Source organism: Astatotilapia calliptera, chromosome 4 (assembly GCF_900246225.1).
Source record: "Astatotilapia calliptera chromosome 4, fAstCal1.2, whole genome shotgun sequence".
NCBI lineage: Eukaryota > Metazoa > Chordata > Actinopteri > Cichliformes > Cichlidae > Astatotilapia > Astatotilapia calliptera.
In genome coordinates, this window is record NC_039305.1 from 14,920,195 (window position 1) to 14,938,958 (window position 18,764).

Genomic DNA, 18,764 nt, shown 5'->3' on the forward strand with positions numbered 1-18,764 from the left:
ACAATACTTCCACCGACATCGCAAGGATTGAAACCTCACATGGTCACTAAGACAGTGCAGCAGTTGTTAGAAACAAGACAACAGAAACAGAGAGAATACTTTAACCAAGGAACCAAAGCACTTAAGCAACTGCAGGTTGGTGACACTGTCAGAATGTGGCAACAGGGCGTATGGAATCCAGCTCAGGTGACAGGTTTATCTGAACATCCAAGATCTTATGTTGTTCAGATGCCTGATGGACAGACATATAGAAGGAACAGAAAGTTTCTAAGGCAGTCAAGGGACAATCAAAATGTAACACAGCAAAATGAGTGTGATGAAACACAGGGACAAAGTGAGATGGACATGCAAAGTACAAATGTCACTCCCACAGAGTTTCCAAGTTCCCCACCCAAAACTGCGAGTGGACGTATTGTTTCCAAGCCCAGAAGGCTTATTGAGGAATAAAATGAACATTATGTTTTGAGCACATGCTTTGATATAAAAAAAATAAATAAATTTAAAAAAAAAATGGGAAGAAAAAATATGTTCACTGGAGAGAAATGTGAGTATGCCAAGAGGCATTTTTTTTTTCTCCCTTTCTTTTTTCCACAGGTCGTGGGCCTTGAGTGGTGGTGTGGGTTGCTTTGTTGTTTGCCCCTGTTGTTGTAGAAAAAAAAAAAAAAAAAAGGGGGATGTCATGATATGAGTAAACAGTTGTTGTTTAAGGTGCAGTTCATGTGGAAGCCACCGGAGGGTGGTGTGGAGACAATAAAAAAGTGATGGCTAAAACCTAAGACGGTTTCATGTCTGCTCCCTGAAGCAATATCCTAACAACACCGAGGTTTTTTACATGTGTTTTAGAATACGAGGAAAGGGTGCCCAGAGTGCTGTCGATATGATTAAAGTTGCCAAAAATGACAACCTCAGTTTTATTTTCATTTAGCTTTAAAAAATTTAATGACAACCACTGTTTGACATCATCAAGGCAGCGTAATAAGAGCTGCGGATGGTTTGACCCTGCTTTTAAAGGATGAGCAGCGTAGTCAAAAGCACTCCCGCAATCCAGGTGAAGAAGTCAGGCATCAAATAATTTTATTACTCAAACTACACTTTCTATTTCATCATATTGATTACATTTAAACATGATTAACCATTAGCAAAATAACATCTAAGTAAACTCAGTTTTATCACTCTGCATCACGATTCCCATAAAAAGGCTGGATGCTAAGTCCTTCTTTTCCACTTTTAGACAGAGATGAACCGAGGGATCTCATTGTCTTTGGCACTTTGAATATGGAAGGAAAATCATTTGTTTCAGTTCTATCACATCACAAACTGCAGATACTTTATGTGGCCCTACAAATGTATGTTTTACAAATAAACTTGCCTTGCCTTGCCTTTTCATATGCTGTCCCTTTTTTTTTTGTTTTACAATGTGAATACATTAACATTAAAACGAATAGCGTAGGGAGGATAAGAAGGAATGTTTGTGTGAACCGCAATCCTTTTATGTAGTGATACAACATTTGAGCATGTTAAATACGCCATTCTAAAAACACAAACACTGATTAAGCAACAACTTTCAGCCAAGATTTATAAATTCTTTTTCCTTCTAACTGTCAGTGAATCTACTACCTATACACCATAATTCAGCAAGTCAAACTAATGCTGGGCATACAGTGTGCGATTTCTGGCCCATTTTGAGCCGATTTTTGAGTCGTGCGACCGTTTTGGCGATCGGCCCGATTTTGGCCTTCATCGTGCGTCGTGCATCGTGTAGTATACGTGGGGTAACGAGAAGCGATTAATACCTCACGACCAGCTCCCGATCATCAATCGCTTGGTCGTGAGGGTGTCACCGCAGCTTCTCACACTGCGGACCCGCAAACACAAATGTCAGCGAAAAAGACGGCGTAGCACGGCAGTGCAGCGTGTGATCTGGACACAAGCGATGGAGGCACAACTTGTAGAACTATGGCAAGCTCATCCGAGCCTTTTCGATGTGGCCTCACAAAATTATCACGACCACAACAACCGTGAAAATAGTTGGATGTATAGTGCTGCTCAATCACAGCTGCTTGATAAATGTTTTTCATTAGCAATTTAGCAAAGTTGATGGTGGTGGTGTGCATGTCTGTGTGAGTGAAAGACAGAGAGGGAGAGCGAGCGACAGAATTTCTGTTATAACCTTCATTTTATGGACGCACAGTTTGAGCACTCAGGTCGCATCAGAGCATCGGGCCGTATAGTGTGAGACCCTGCATCGTGACCTACGAACTTCTAACCCCTGCGAGTCAATCGTACAGTTTGAGCAGAAGCTGAATAACGCGACTGAAAAAATCGCACAGTGTCTGCCCAGCATAAGCCCAGCATTAACAGTTACATTTATCTATTGTGGGATGGTTGTGGCTGGCCCGATGACTGTGACATAACAGAGTGGCAATTTCTATTTTTATTAATACTTTTGAGGATTAAAGATGGTATTAATAATTATTTTTTAAAGTGTTCATCACCCAACATCGTTTCACTCCTCTGTTAAAAAGTAAAACAAAAAAGAAAAACAAAACATTTGCTCCGAGGCAGGTTGTTACCTGTCTGCCAGCCACACCCTTCTGCACAAACACCTCCTCTTCCTGCTTTTCTCAGTTCTCCGTTCTGCTTTTTCCTGCTCCTGCGTTACTCATGTTGGATTAACCTTTCTATTTTATGTATAGATGCAGTTGCACCTGTGCAGTCTGAGCCACACAGTTCCAGTTTGTTTTTAACCATATCTGTTTGTGGACTTTGCTCTTTGCTCGATTTCTTTCTTCCCGCTTGTTTCCTATTGTTGTCTCACTGCTTCCCTCACATCTCCCTCAGCAGCCTTTTCCTGCATTACTTCTAACAAAAGGTGAGCAGTTTGAACTTTTAATCTGAATTTAATATCAGTGTCCCTGATTATATATGGATTAAAGGAGAAGTCGATCACAAATGTCTAATTTGTAAAGCAGTACTGTCTGGTTAAATATTGCATTTTATATTTCAGTTTCATTTCTTGGTCATGGATGATTTCGTAAGAAACAAACTGGTTGAATGGGGGCTAAGTGAGTGGGTAGAAAAATTTAAAGGTAAAGTATTAACGTGAATCTGTGATTGGTACAGATACTGATTCTGTTGTGATCTGTTAACTGTAAAACAGCTCATAGATTTGGGCTGATTGCTTTTTCACTCATTAAGAAGAATTTCTGAAGCAAGTTGAGGATAAACTTTATCTCTGCAACTTTATTTTTTCTTACAGATGAACAAATCGATGCTGAAAGTCTGTATGAGCTTGATGATCGAGAAATTGAGAATTTGATCACAAAAGCTGGACCAAGAGTGAAATTCAGGAAGAGACTCAAGCTGTTAAAGGTAATTAAGTTTAAAAAAAAAAAAAAAAAAAAAAAAATATATATATATATATATATATATATATATATATATATATATATTGCTATATACAGAGGTGAATTTTTGTTAGAATTATCTGTATATTTAAAAATGCACTGGCAGTAATAATCAGTGATGGAAACAGCAGCGATAAAAGGAACGCTGTTACTTTTTTCAGTAACTAGTAATCTAACTATTTGCTATTTCTATTGTTACAACGCTGTTACTGTTACTAACAAGAAAATGTGGTGTGGACGTGTTACAGTTTTTCAACACACAGATGTATGAAGCTGTCTTCAGCTAATTTAAAGTGGATACTATAAATTAGATAGATTTTCTCCTGAATACTATTGCTATTTTTCTGCAGAAGGAAACTGTAAAAGCTGCATTTTCTAAGGAGCAAAAACAAAAAACTCCACCCTTTCTATGGGCTTAAATTGTGGTCATAAATATTTTGTACTTGTAAATCAAATGTGTAGTTGTAAACTCAGTTTTGTAACCTTGTAACGTAATAGTGTCACGGCTGGCGGGGTGAGCTGTGTGGTGTTGGAGGAAAAGGAGGACCCAAAATGCGGCAGTGACTGATGATTCGAGTGACGTTTATTTACAAGTGGTGGAGTGGGGAAAAACAGGCAGTGAGGCATGACAAAACAACTGAAGAAACCTAAACTGGGAGAACTAAATGACAAACCTGAGAGCATACAAAAGGGGTGCGGGGCAGAGAGACGCAGAGACAGGAACAAAACACCATAGAACGCACATGAGCCAACAACGAACACAGACCGACACCCACTATATATACGCACACAAGGTAATCGGGTAATCACACACAGGAGGGAAGAACAGCTGATCCGAATACACATGATGACTGGAGGACACAAGCTGAACACAATGACAACAGACAGAGACCTTCAGAATAAAACAGGAAATCTAGAACACAAACCGGACACAAGGGGGAGGACACAGAATACCAAAATCGGAATAACTAGAACAGAGGAAAATAATCATAAAAACAGAAAACGCTGGGTCAACGAGCCAGCACCATGACAAATAGTGACTTTTCCTAGTAATAATTTATTTTTAAAATATTGTAGCTCAGTTACTAACTCAATTAGTTTTTTTGAAGAAGTAACTACTAACTATAACAAATTAATTTTTCAAAGTAATTTGCCCAACACTCGTAATAATATCTAGCGCAATTTTTGTTAAGTCTTTACTAAGATGGATTTGCAATGTTTTGATTGTGCTAGAAAGAACAAAACACAAATCAAGAAACAGTCATTTCTTTTCAATTAAGTTACAAACTATTTTGTTGCATTGAGGTTCAGTATCTATACAAGAAATGCAGTTTTTAATACATGTTTAAGTGCTCAGTATTGTATTCGGCTTTGCACTTTTTATCTGCAGGGTAAACAGGAGCATGAAGAAGTAGCTGGTTTGGTTCAGGTAAGGATTTTACTGAATTTCAGATATATTAGCCAACTGCCTGAGACAAAGGAAAGCTTGATTTTGTTGCCTATACGGTAAAATACTGATTCAATATTAATTTTAGTACCTCCGATTGACATAACCAGATGTCATTACTGCCGACGTAAATTACAGTTTTGCCGAATTTATGTTTACCTTTCAGTTTTACATTTCCCTCAGTGTCATCTGTTCTGGTCGTCTTTGCTGGTTTCTCTAGCCTTACATGTTTCAGAACAGAATCACCAATTACCAGAGTTTGATGCCTGGCAGGTGTTTCGAAAAGTGGGTAAAAACAGTTAGACACATGAACAGATTGGTGGTGTACCAGGAGCTTCTGTTTAAGACTGTGCTTCGTCCTCATCGTCACCCAGTCATCCTGTTTCCCCGGCTGCTCGGGACAATCTGCCAGAGGGAGCTAACTGGGCCTACGCTACCTTTGGCTCCATGGGCTAAAGGGGCTTGGCTAGCTAAGGGATTTTTGAGGGTGCGAAGCAGAATCTCCAATTCTGTGATCCTGGCCTCCTGTGTCTCACTGGCAGTAATTATTTGTAGAGTAATTTTGTTAATTCTTAACTAATATAGATTTAAACTGTTTTTACTGTTGTAGGAAGAACAAACCTCAAATCAGGAAACAGTCATTTCTTTTCAAGTCAGTTTAAAACCGTTTTTTTCCCCCTTCAGATTTAATGTCCATATGACAAATACAATTTTTAATACATGTTTAAGAGCTTAATATTAAACACTGCTTTGCACTTTTTATCTGCAGTATGAACAGGAGCATGAAGAAGCAGCTGATGTGGTTCAGGTAAGGATTATACTGAATTTCAGACACATGAGCCAACTGCCTGAGACAAAGTAAAGCTCCATTCTCTGGTCTATAGAAACTGACGACTCTCTACAGAAACCAATAAATGACCGAATCTAAAAAGTTCATTCATAGGGGGTTGGGAAATATACATTTTGCCCTAGCTAGGGAATTCGCCAACTGTCTCTGTAGGTCTTTATGACTGGGACTTAATTATGTAAAAGAATTGTCTCATAGATGTTTACTAAGAAGAAGGTGATTTATAATGTATTCTTCATCAGCCTGCTGGTTGAAAACATAACTGCATTTAAGTTTGTTGATTGTAAAACTTGTACGTTAGTGTCCTTTAAATGCTGTTAAAGAGCAATGCCAATACAAATAGTGATAATTTCCTGTATAACTCATATTCATCCTCAGGTCTTGCCATCCACAAGTGATACAGGTGAGACACATGCATCGTATTTATTGCATCTCATATTAGTCGGTGTTTTAAAGGCACATAACTTTACTAAGAGTAACTTTCAATGCTTTGTTCTTATTGTTTTGTTGTTTTTATCCAATCAGGAAAGAGAAAATCAGACCTTCAAAGTGATGCCAGCAGGTTGCAGTCACCAGCTAAGCGTCAGCGTCAGTCTTTGCCAGGATTTGCAGGTATTTACGTCTCTTTTTAAACAGTGTCACAGTTTAAGCCACTATAGGGTTAAATTTCTGTTCAGCACAATTTGTCCAACATGCCAGTTTCATCTTTGATGTTAGAAATTACTTTTTCTTTGGGCTGTTGTCAAAATTTAACAGTAACATGATGCATGGTATAGTAAGTTTGATTGGTAAGTGGTCACATTATGATCCTGATATACTCTAATTCACACAGGTTTGTTTTTTTAACATGAGATTTTACATTTTCTGTTGATTCTAATCTATAATTCCTTCTAAATAGTTTTTTTTTTTTTTTTTTACTTTTTTTGTCTACAGAATCAATCATACTGTCTGATGTGAAAAGCATCATGACATTTGTACATGAAAGACTAAATGAGCAAGACAAACTCAGTGCTTTCTTGAAGTGAGTATTAAGTTTTTTCATATTTTGTAATGTATGGGCCTGGTTCCACTCCTGATCGTGTGACAGTTTCACAAACAGATCAAAGAGAGATTGTTTTTAAAGAAAGCAAAAATGCAGATGCAAATGGCTGTAAAACATCCTCAGAAGCTGCTAGTTATGTGTAATTTAGTCACACAGAGAAGATGGTCCATCTTTCAAGAGTCTTGACACACGCAAAAATAAGCAGTATATTCAGATAATCACAACAATTAAAATAATTCAGTCCAAACAAACTTTATGGATGTCACACTGGTTACACCAAGAAACAGTCACAGGAATGAGTAACTACATTGATCAGGATTTAGAATCAATACTAATTGCACGTCTTTGGACTGTTGGAGAAAGACAGAGTACCGGGAGAGAACCGAGGCAAACATGGAGATAAACTCAAAATAAAAAGCCCCCCAGCCAGATGTTGGTGTGAGACAACAGTGCTAAACATCATGCCACCGTGCCACCTGTTCATGAACCCTTTAGGTTTAATATTCACCAATTTGTCTCTTGTGTCAGATTGTATGACACAGACTGCTGACATACAGCAGTACAATTACAGATGCTGAAATAATTCTGTAGTAAAATAAAACAACATATAATAAACGATTTGTGGAACCAGTGTATAAAACTGAAATATCTAGTAATGATTCATTGAATAATCACTACCATGATTATACATTTGAAATCTTTTGAAGCATGCTTAAAAATGTTTCATGACTGAATCCATTAACCATATTTAAAATCTTGTTCAACAGGAAAAAGATCAGTGATTTGGAGACAGACAAGAGGGAGCTGGTTGGCGTCTTTGGTAAAACTGGGGCTGGAAAGAGCTCTTTGATAAATGCCATCATTGAAGAGAAGAATCTTTTACCCTCAGGAAGCATCAATGCCTGCACCTCAGTCATGATAAAACTGGAAGCTAAAACACACAGCTCAAAGTATGAAGCAGAAATTGAGTTCATCACAAAAGAGGTAAAACAAATTCCCAAAGTTTGTTTAGTATGTGTGTTACACTGCAGTTCTTGGGGCTTACGCCTGAGTACATGGCTCAATAAATGGCTTGTCATCTATTTTTGTAGGAGTGGAGAGATGAGTTGTGGTCATTTCGTCAGCTTCTTGACAATAATAAAAATCAGGAAAAGGAAGACGATGATTATCATGATGCTGTTGAAAAGCTGTCAGCACTGTATGGACAAGAATGGAAAAAGTCCTTTGAAAACCTCATGGAGAACAAATATTTCAAAGAAATTCCAGAATTTCTCCAATCCAGGCGGAAGATTTTGACATGTGAATCAGTAAGACAAAAACTCTCATATTACTACTATAACAGTCAGCCATTATAGACTACACACTGGGGATGCTGGGAAAAATGCACACAGGTGAAACTAGGACAACCCGGGACACAAAAGGGAACTGACCAAATTAACAAAAGACTAAGAATTGGAAACATATCTCGCTTCTGAAAATAGCATGCAGCGTAGATTCAAAAGTCCAAAAAACACAAAACACTGAAAACAGATCCAGTGATCCCAACAAAACAGATCCTACTGAGATCCAACAATGATCTTTAGATGATCACAATCTAAAATTGAAAACTAATTATTCAGCTTTTAGTGATCCAATTTCTTTTAGTATTTTTTTTTATGTCACTGACTTTTTAATGGTTTTTGTAAAGCACTTCAAGTTTCAAGTTTATTCATTTATAATGCGCTTTTAAAAACAACAGTTGTTGACCAAAGTACTGTACATCAACACAGTCAAAGCGGAAGACATACCAAATAAAATATATTGTATTTTCGTTTAAGTATAGATTAAACAAAAATGGAATCATGGAAAGAACAATAGAAACAGTCTCATCTTGATTTAAAAGCCAGAGATTAAAAGTGGGTCTTTAAACGGGTTTTGAAAGTCTCCATTGTTGGAGAGGTCCTGATATGAAAAGGCAATGAGTTCCATAATTTAGGAGCAGTGACGGCAAATGCCCGGTCTCCTCTGTGTTTTAACCTCGACCTTGGGACAACCAAAAGCATTTGGTCGGCAGACCTCAAGACCCTACAAGTCTACCCATCTTTAAGAGTCACTTAAAAGGGCGACTGAGGTACACTCAAACATGTGATCATGTTTACTAATCATGCTTTATATTGGACGTGAAAAAAGAGTTAGTGTATTAAAGAAAAGGGAAACAACTATGAGTGTAATGGGTGAGTGCAATATCAGGACAGTCAGGGCATGTGCAATACTGGGGTTTGTGCAATATAATTGATGTGTTTCCGTTATTGTTATCTATACTGTCCTCTGTGTCCACTCTTCTTGTCATTGTTTGTTCTGGTATAATGTGATCACTGTTTTTGTCCTTGTCACATGACCTGTAAATAGTGTCTCTGTATGTTTTTACTAACTTGTGTTTAACACCAACCTGCCAGAGGGTGTGCAGATGGAAATTAGCCCAAGGCTATAACCTGGCATATTTATATTTGTTAAAATGTTCATTGATATGTATTGCCCCTCGTTCTAAATAAAATTAAAAATTAAAAAAAATAAATAAATCTTGGGGGAGAATACCGGGTTAGGAGATCAGCAAGATATATAGGGGCTTGGTCATGTAACGTCTGAAAAACAAGTGTTAAAATTTTTAAAATCAATTAGAAAGCTGACTGGTAGGCAATGTAATGATGCAAGTATGGGAGATATGTGATCCTGCTTGCGTGTCCCAGTTAGGAGCTGTACTGCAGTGTTTTGGACTAGCTGCAGTCGGACAATTAATGTAGCGGCAATACCAGAATAGAGGCTATTACAGAAGTCGAGACGCGATGAGATGAAGGCATGAATTGCTTTCTCAAAATCTCTGAGAAAGCGATCGTCACTTGCACTGAGGATTGAAATTAAACTGCACTGCTTTTGCTGTTTATTGCAGGTTAATGAACTCTCTGCACAATTTGTCAAGTACACAAGAAGTGATTCAAAACAAGGAGAAGGTAATGAAGGAAAAAAGTGGTTTTGGCCACTAGTGAAGTGTGTGACTGTCAGGGTGCCAAACAATCCTTTTCTCCAGCATGTCACACTTGTGGACCTTCCTGGAAATGGTGACTGTAACAAGAGCAGAGATCAGATGTGGAAAGGGGTAATTCACATTTACTGCTCTTTGCTTATACTGTGTTGTCTGTAAACAGTCATCTTTCAATGAAGCACTGAGACATGTTATTCTCCTTTCAGATAGTTGGAGAGTGTTCTACTGTGTGGATTGTGACTGAAATTAATCGAGCAGCATCAGAGAAAGAGGCCTGGGAGATCCTGGAAAGTGTCAGTAGTCTGATTGGAAATGGTGGCGAATGTCAGCAAATTCATTTTATCTGCACCAAGTCTGATCTTGTTGATGATTCAGATGATCTGTAAGTAAATTTTGAATGCTGATCAACTACACGGTGTTTCCATGTAAGATAAACCCAGGCTAGACAAAGAATGAAGCACAGGGTGGAGTCTTTTTTAAAAATTAATACAGAACATTTGGGTCAAAAGCAGTCTCAGATGAGATACAATTTTATGATGTTTACTGAAGATGGTGGAATTAGTAATGAACAGAGAATTCCCTGGCCAGAGTGGAACAGCGGAGAATGGGACAGGCAGTGGAATTTTTTTAGTTCTAGAGGGACAGCAAGAGAGAAGAGGGTGAGCAATAACAGGAGAGCAGGAGGAGAAAGTGATGTAACTGACATCATGGCAGCTTTTATGTATGTTGCACATAATGTATGAGATTATAGGAAATCGGAAGTCCTTCATTTCCCCAGATTTGAAGGATGGGTCGGGTGTATCCTTCGTGGCCCACCATATCCCAGAATTCATAGCGCGGCCCAGCCTATTCCAGTTTCCAACAATGGCGGCAGCTACTTAGTTTTAATATTACTCATATTACTCTTTCTGGGTCACAAAATAAACTTTCAAGAGATTTTCAGGTGAGAATGTAGCTGTGTAAACTTCAAGTATGTGCTTGGTTTATCAAAACATCACATATTTGCAAAAGTGCGCCGACTTTTTCGGAGACATCTGTTACCCACCAGCTCGATAACTCGAGAACAGCGAACTCCTGGCACGTCATTTAAATTTAATTTTATAAAACTAAATATTTGTATGCTGTATGCATCTTGTCTATTCCTAAGTTGTGAATCTACACCAGCCATATTTCACAGCGCTGTGACTTATGATTTTGAATCACTCAGACTAATGTAGTATTTGTCAGTTTCTTTCTTATTTGAATAAACTCTGGCCAAGAGAGCCAGTGAGGCAAAATCTAAAATACTGTCATTACTCGTTCCCTCCCAGGCTTCTACAGTTCTGATTGGCCAACATTTCTAGAAGGTTAGGATTTGGCATGTTCTTGACAGCGTTTGACTTTGTGTTTGCATTTACATGTGAACAGAGATATTTTCCTTTAAGTGCACATGTGAATGTTTTTTGGGGTTTTTTTTTTAACGAAAACAGAAATTCCCAGTTTTCAAAAATACCTGTGGACATGTGGATGTAGCCCAAGAGTAAATCAAAACCACCCAGCCTGCCCCAAATTAATGATGGTGATGATAATAGTGATGATGGTAACAGTACATATATGCACATTTCTTGTAGTTCATCAGCTGATATCCATGATCGAATAGTTAAAAGAAACATGCAAGCCAAGGGTGAAGTAAAGAAGGCATTCAACAAGCGAACCAAGATTAATGTGAGTTTTATAGGCTGACAGAAAATAATACAGACTATCCACAGTTGTAAGGATGCTTTAAAATTAAATCATTTTTCCCCCAGAAACACTTCACTGATGACAGTTTCAAAGTGTTCACAGTGAGCTCCAGAGAGTTCCTAAAAGGGAAGCATCTAAGTCCAGAAGAGACTGGTAGGTGAAGTCTTGATGCACATGTTGTTTTAGTTTGCTGTGACTGAAAGAAGAATTATTTAATTTGAATTAAAGTGTGTAATGTCAAACTGTGGCACTGAAATTTCTTCTTAACAGAAATAACCAAACTTCAGGGATTTTTGCAAGTTCTCAATGACTGTCACTCTGAGACAGTAAACTATGTGAATGGAGCTTATGGGATTCTGTCTTTGATTCAAGGAGCCAACTCCAGAGGAGTGGTAAGGTCAAGTCAAAGATATACAACAACATTCTCTTACGTGTTGGGATTCATCAATTATCTTTGTGTTTCTTATTTATTTATTTATTTATTTATTTATTTATTTATTTATTTATTTTTAATTAATTTATGGGTTATTAATTGTCTCATGCATTTTTGCTGTTATATTTAGTTTCTCAGGTTCTTATTACAGAAGAGTGACTTTTAAAACCAACTGAATTCAAAAACCTATAAGAAACGACAAGTAGTTTTTATGGCTTTATTACTTCAAATATTTTTCAGGATAGTAAAAAAGGCGAGGTGTTTGCAGAACTTGAGAGAATCATGAACCTCCAGCTTGAAAATGTCCGAAAAGAAATGGAAGAGACCTTTACGGCTTTTGAAAAATGTCTTAATGATGGCGTTGAAAAATCCAAAGGTTCATATGGAGAAAAACTCAAGAACTTCTTGTATCGTGTATGTATTTTCAATATAGTTGTAACAAAACAACAGATTTTACATGAATATGTGTTTAAATAATTCTGTTTCGTGTTTTAGGGAAAGAACAGTGGTTTTTGCAGGGTACTGAAGTGTGTTGTTGAGAATGGTGGCGTGCACAAACCAAAAAAAGGGACCCTAATAAACCTTAACATGAAGCTGGCTTCATGTCTGACCGACAGCATTGATGAAAAATTCAGAGAGATCTTCCCGTAAGAAAAGACAAGTTCTAAACAGTCACATAATATTATTCAAGATAATTTATAACATATAAACTTGCCAACTCTGCCATTAATAACCACGTTTATATGTTTTAGAAATGACTCAGAATGTGGAGCATTCAACGGAGTCATCAATGAATTTTCTCTTAACACTGATTCTCTGATTGAAAAGTACAAAAGTGCTGAACTGCAGCTCAGATTTCTCAGGACAGAGGTAAGAGATGAAACTTTCCTGTCTAAACTAATGGACAGTAAAAGGAAAAAAATGTATTATGACTTGATGTGATTTTAAAATGATGTTCATCCATATTTCATGTTTTTTCTCTAAGGAAGAAAAAATTAAGGCAAAACTGAACAGAATGATGCGGAAACAGAAGAAAAGAGTCTACAGCAGTCTGACAGAGACAATTGAAGACATTATGGAAGAAGGCTACAAGAGTAAGAAATAAGATCAGAGCATCACTACTTACCACAAACACATAGTTATATTTAACACTATATGGCATGAGAAATCTGATTGGAGTTTTCTGTCTTATTGTAGAGGCTGCAGAATTTGAAGGAGAAGGCATGCTGTACTGGATGAGGGAGACTATTAAGAACCACGTGCACTCAAAGAAGGACATGTTTGAGCAGGCAAAAAATACCATGTTGGAGAAGTTGCACAGTTTGATGGTTTGTCACGTTTTATGAAGAAATATGATTACCATATTTTGTTATAATTCACGCAAAGGCTTTTTCTATGTTTAGCTGGAATAGACTTATACAAAAATGTATGTTCAATTTATATTTTTAATGCAGTTTGAGAAACTTCTAAATGTCATTGTATTTGACTTTAACACATTTTGATCTGTGATAAGTAATTACAATTTCTAAAATAGGTAAACATCCTGGAGATTCTGGAGAAAATTATGAAGGAATCCATTGAAAGTTCATTTAAAACTGATGGGAGCTTACTCCCAGGTAAACAGGATAGTTTGCTGTAATTACATTTGATAATGCTTCCTTCCTTTTCACTTTATCTTTACAGTCTTGCACCTGATAGCACAGTCTGTTTACCTTTTTGTCTATCTATTTTTTAATTAACTTCTAAATTACTGAGTGACCTGTTACTGTGGCGAGAAACAATTAAAAAAATGTTTTGTTTTTCAGATGTTTCAACAGAGCTTGAGATGGTGAAGAAATATTATGATCAACTTGCAGCCACTCCAGACGATGAAACATCACTTGGTAAATCCTTAAATGTCATCATCAGTATTACATTAAATGTTTTAAATTCAAACAATTGTCCTTAATGGAACCAATGGAAACCAAAGTTTCCATTTGTTATCGCTCTTTGTTAAACCTCCTTTTCTGTTTTTGTCATGGTTGGCTGTGTGGCAGGCAGGCAAGCAGGAGTGGTGGACCCAAAATGCAGGACTCAGACTCAAGGGATGAACTCAAAAGCTTTGATCTCAGCTTTATTTGCTGGCACAGGAAATCAAGCTTACAAAGGAAACTAAACTGAACTGGGAAACAACATAAACTCACGGGGCAAAGGAATACAGAAGCTAAGAAATATAGAACAGAAACCAAAACACCAGCAGTCATAAGCCAAGAATCCAAAGGAAAACAGACCAATAAACAATAATATTGAATCAAAACACTGGGCCACAGGCCCAGAACCGTGATAGTTTTGGATGTTTCAGATTTGCTGACTGGATAGAAACTGCAGAAACCTGGACACATACAGGTTCTCCCAGAGGAAGTGCTGATTAAATCAAAAAACCATCTTTGATTGATTTTGTCTCAATCATTTTCAGTTGTTTTTGTTGGGTCTATTTAAAAGTTGTTTGGTGACATTTGACTTTGATTTTGAGAATGTCTGTATCTTTAATGATTCAAATCTTGAGGCTGACAGAGCAGTTTGAGGAAAAACTGAAAGAGATTTACATTACATCACTCTACATATATTTCAAATCTATTTTAATGTTTTTATTTTATGAATTTAGTTATGGCTCATTCAGATGCCAATGACATTTATATAACACATTTCAGTACATGTAAAATCAGTCTACTTAACACAGAAGATAAAAACATGGCAACACTTTATAATACAGCCCATACCTAACGCGTAGTTCCCCTGTAATTAAATGGAATATCAATGTATTTTATCTAAAATTAAAATTAAAATTGTAATTGTATTTACCTACAAATACTTCTAAAATGTTTAGTACTATAATCTAATGAATCCTAAAATTGATCTTGTAAACTTTGAGACAGGATTGGTCAGTTAGGGTAAGTAGCTCCATCTCCGTCCTGTAGCTACATGACTAGTTTTATCCCTCTACATTGTGTCCATCTTTTCCCTCAATTTCAGGAGTTCTTTTCACTGTGGAATTAATTGTCTGATTATGAGATTAAAAGTAGTTTTTCATCTCAACTTTTCACACTCAAATATGTGTTTTTGACAGGTTTTCATACATTAGAGCCACAGCAGAGGGTGTTTTTCTTGAAAACAATATCGGAATTAGGATTAGATGGATTTGTGTATAAGAAACACCAATAGTCATAGATTTATTTGTAAAAGTTTTTTTTCAAGGACACATTCATACTTCTTGTCACGCTATTTAATTGTACGTTTCTTGCTCCCAATAACATTTCTGACCTGTCATCTATGTTTATTCTTCACAAAAAATATTACATAAACATTGTTTTGGCAGTAGTATTAGCAGAATCTGTTGTGATATTTTGACAACATTGTGTGTTGTTAACAGAATTTGACCTCTGTCACACCTAACAGCCATTTTTGTTGTTATGCAGGTCTTTCCAAGTACTCGGTGCCATTTGAGGCACTAACTCCTTCCCCACAAAAGAATTGAGTATATTTTGTATTAAAAATATATTATCACATTATTTCTAAAAGCTTGTCTTAAAATGTTAAACCCAATTTACCTTTGTAATAAATTCTACATTTCAGGAAATATTCTTTTCTTTTCTTTTTTTTTTAGCATGTGTTAGGTTTTGTATTGTTGATTGTCATTTATGCTTAGCAATATTTAACCATATATGCTTAGAGGTGTATAATCAATTGTGTAGTGATAGGATGTGTGATCTTTAGCAGGCTGCAAAGGCTTGGAATGCATTCCAGGAATGCACACCTACATCCTGGGAGCATGGGAAGAGGTCGTACCTTGTTTTAATGTTTTACGGTAGGATTAACGTAGCTATGTCAGTTTTAGTCTAAGTGCTTTTTACATATAGATGGATTGTTGGATTTTCCAGACCAGCAGGTTAAGGGAAGTCATTTATGGGGTCACACTCTGACCCCACACACTCACACACACACTTACACAACGCACAGGAAAGGTACTCTTTGTTTGTATGTAGACGTCATATGTTAATGAACCTATGCATATTCATGTAACCTCAATAAAAGAGCAGTGTTACGGGGGAGCAGAGAGAGCAACTGGGGTCAAGCGAAGGAACGGCGTTTGTCCGGTTCTCTCCCGTGCACGAGGAACATGAAGAACTTTGCCTACTTCGTGTCTTGCTTGCTGTGTAATTATATTGTCTTCAACTTTCCAGCGAATAGGTTCAAGCTACAAACCTATCAGTATGAGTATCCTAAAATGCCATCATTTTTGTTTAGGTTCAGTTGTTAATATAAGTTATAAAAATTTGACAAAAACATTTGACCTTCTTCATTACAGTTTTACAGCCATATTCATAATATTATAGCCAGAAGTTTATTTTATTCCACTAAGGCATTTTTCAATGCTTAAAGTCATTGAAATAAGTCTCTGAATAGTCTTTACTCCCATTACTCTTATGGAAATCCTTCTGAATTTGAATTGTTTTTTGTTGTTTTCGTTTGTTTGCTTTCTTTTTGTTTTTTGAGGGGGGGAGGAAGAACCAGAATAAATATCAATCTTTCATCAACCTTTTTCTCAGTTTTTCTGAATGATTCACAAATGTGTCAAAGCATACCCTGTCCACCCTCTTGTAGTTATTTACAGTATAAACTGATACTGCATCACATAAGTCTGTGATTCTTAACCACTGGGCCATGAGCCACACTTTGAGGGCTGGGAAAAAAAAAGGTATTTTACACCTGTGTCCCTGTCCATTAAAAATAATTTCACTTCCAATGCAGCTTCCCACCACTTGTTGGGGGTTGTTTAATCAGCCTCAATAAGCAACCGGAAGAAGACAGTCTGCCCGCTGTTTATAAATAGCAAAATATATGGAGAAGTTCTTAAAATGCAAAAATGAATATAAAAGTGACAACCCCCCGTCCACAAGGCAACATTTTTGTGCAAGTTTAACCCTGACTTCCTGAAGTATGTGTTTGTGAACGGAGGAAACGAGGCGGACCTGAGAGCCCAGTGTGCAAAGTGTGGACTAATGATACCCAACAAAGCACTGAACTGATTTTACCCGTTGCTGTATACTGTATATGTGTCATGAGCTGATGGGAGAGGCTGCTGCAAACAAGCTACTGACCATCCCACTCTCAAACGAAACTCTGAGCCACCATATTACAGACATGGTCTTAGACATACAGCATCAGCTTCTGGAAAGACTAAAAAGTACTACATTTTTCTCTTTGCAACTAGACGAGTTATTATTTTTATCATTATAAAATAATGACCGTGGCTCAGGGGGTTGGGGATCGCATCTGTAACCGGAAGGTCGCCGGTTCGATCCCTGGGCTCTCTGTCCTGGTCGTTGTGTCCCTGGGCAAGACACTTTACCCTACTTGCCTACTGGTGTTGGCCAGAGGGGTCGATGGCGCGATATGGCAGCCTTGCTTCTGTCAGTCTGCCCCAGGGCAGCTGTGGCTACAACTGTAGCTGCCTCCACCAGTGTATGAATGTGAGAGTGAATGAATAGTGGTATTGTAAAGCGCTTTGGGTGCCTAGAAAAGTGCTATATAAATGCAATCCATTATTATTATTATTATTATTATTAAGCTTGACTCGAGCCTTTCAATTTCTACTTGCAGTTGGATTTGTTCCATGAATTGTTGACCTGTTTGGCATTTTGTTTTATGTCCAGGTTCACATACAAGTAATAAATGTCTTTGTGATTATTACATTGCATTATGTCATCATCCTGTTTATTTAGTTTTAGTTGTTAAAATGAAGTACATTTGATTTAGTTATTAAATATAAATCAAACCAAAAGTAAACTCGGTTTATTGAATACAGTGTTAATATCTGAATGGGCCATGAGTCACTTTGTAGTGAAAACGTTGGGCCCCGAGGTAAAAAAAAAAAAAAAGTTTAAGAACCCCTGACATAAGTAATAATGACTAATTTAAGTATAAAACGTCTTCCTTATGCATGAGCTTGATTTTAAAAATTTGGGTTTGTCAACATCCCCAAAAATCATAAATAAGTAACAAACCAGTATATTTGTGAGATTATATACCTTATGTCACAAAGTGATGTCAGTGATATATGATAGGGTAATATATGATAATTAAACAGTAGTATGTTTGACATGTGTATATATATAAGATATAGATAGATACAGATATATAGATATAGCAGCTGGATGGTGTAATGTTAAAACTATGCAAAATGTATAAGTGAGCAGATTCCTAACATGTGGAGCTGTCTGTTGTGTTGACCACTTTTTTTTCTTCTTTTTTAATGTTTTGTTTTCCAGTTTACTGTAAGTATACATAAAACAGTGTTTTTGTCTTGTTTTTAACCCATAACATTTGTAAACTTTTATCCCTTTGGGTTGTGTAAGACAAAAAAAAAACACTGTCTGGCAGGTTGCTACCTGTCTTTCAGCCACACCCTTCTGCACAAACACCACCTCTTCCTGCTTTTCTCTGTTATCAGTTCTGCTTTTCCCTGCAGGCACTTTACTCATGTTGGATTTGCCTTTCTATTATATGAATAGAAGCAGTTGCAATTGTGCAGTCTGAGCCACACAGTTCCAGTTTGTTTTTAATCGTATCTGTTTGTGGACTTTGCTTTTTGCTTGATTTTTATTTTTCCCGCCTGTTCCCTGTTTGTGTCTCATTGCTTACTTCGCATCTCCCTCACCAGCCTTTTCCAGCATTACTTTCAACAAAAGGTGAGCAGTTTGAACTTTTAATTTAAATTTAATGTTAGCCTCACTGATTATATATGCATTGAGGCAGAAGGTGATCACGAAGGTCTAATCTGTAAAGCAGTACTGTCTGGTTAAATATT

The 18,764-nt window shown here is 37.0% G+C and overlaps 1 protein-coding gene across 1 annotated transcript; it reads left to right on the forward strand.

Annotated features, from left to right (window-relative positions):
- The first annotated feature begins 2,453 nt into the window (after positions 1 to 2,453).
- LOC113020762 (nuclear GTPase SLIP-GC-like) lies at positions 2,454 to 15,533 on the forward strand. Its single transcript, XM_026164982.1, has 24 exons — positions 2,454 to 2,872; positions 3,008 to 3,089; positions 3,260 to 3,372; positions 4,798 to 4,836; positions 5,465 to 5,506; positions 5,624 to 5,662; positions 6,080 to 6,104; positions 6,227 to 6,313; positions 6,635 to 6,722; positions 7,511 to 7,727; positions 7,835 to 8,050; positions 9,670 to 9,876; positions 9,969 to 10,144; positions 11,373 to 11,466; positions 11,550 to 11,637; positions 11,755 to 11,876; positions 12,158 to 12,331; positions 12,413 to 12,564; positions 12,670 to 12,787; positions 12,903 to 13,011; positions 13,115 to 13,245; positions 13,452 to 13,533; positions 13,723 to 13,800; positions 13,954 to 15,533. The coding sequence occupies exons 2-24, from the start codon at positions 3,023 to 3,025 to the stop codon at positions 14,070 to 14,072; spliced, it is 2,583 nt and encodes an 860-aa protein (XP_026020767.1). The 5' UTR covers positions 2,454 to 2,872; positions 3,008 to 3,022; the 3' UTR covers positions 14,073 to 15,533.
- The last annotated feature ends 3,231 nt before the right edge of the window (positions 15,534 to 18,764 follow it).

Coding starts and splice junctions, on each gene's coding strand:
- LOC113020762 (XM_026164982.1), top strand. CDS start 3,023: ATGGATGATTTCGTAAGAAACAAACTGGTTGAATGGGGGCTAAGTGAG. Junction 7,728..7,834: donor TTGAGTTCATCACAAAAGAG/GTAAAACAAATT, acceptor CTATTTTTGTAG/GAGTGGAGAGATGAGTTGTG. Junction 8,051..9,669: donor AGATTTTGACATGTGAATCA/GTAAGACAAAAA, acceptor TGTTTATTGCAG/GTTAATGAACTCTCTGCACA.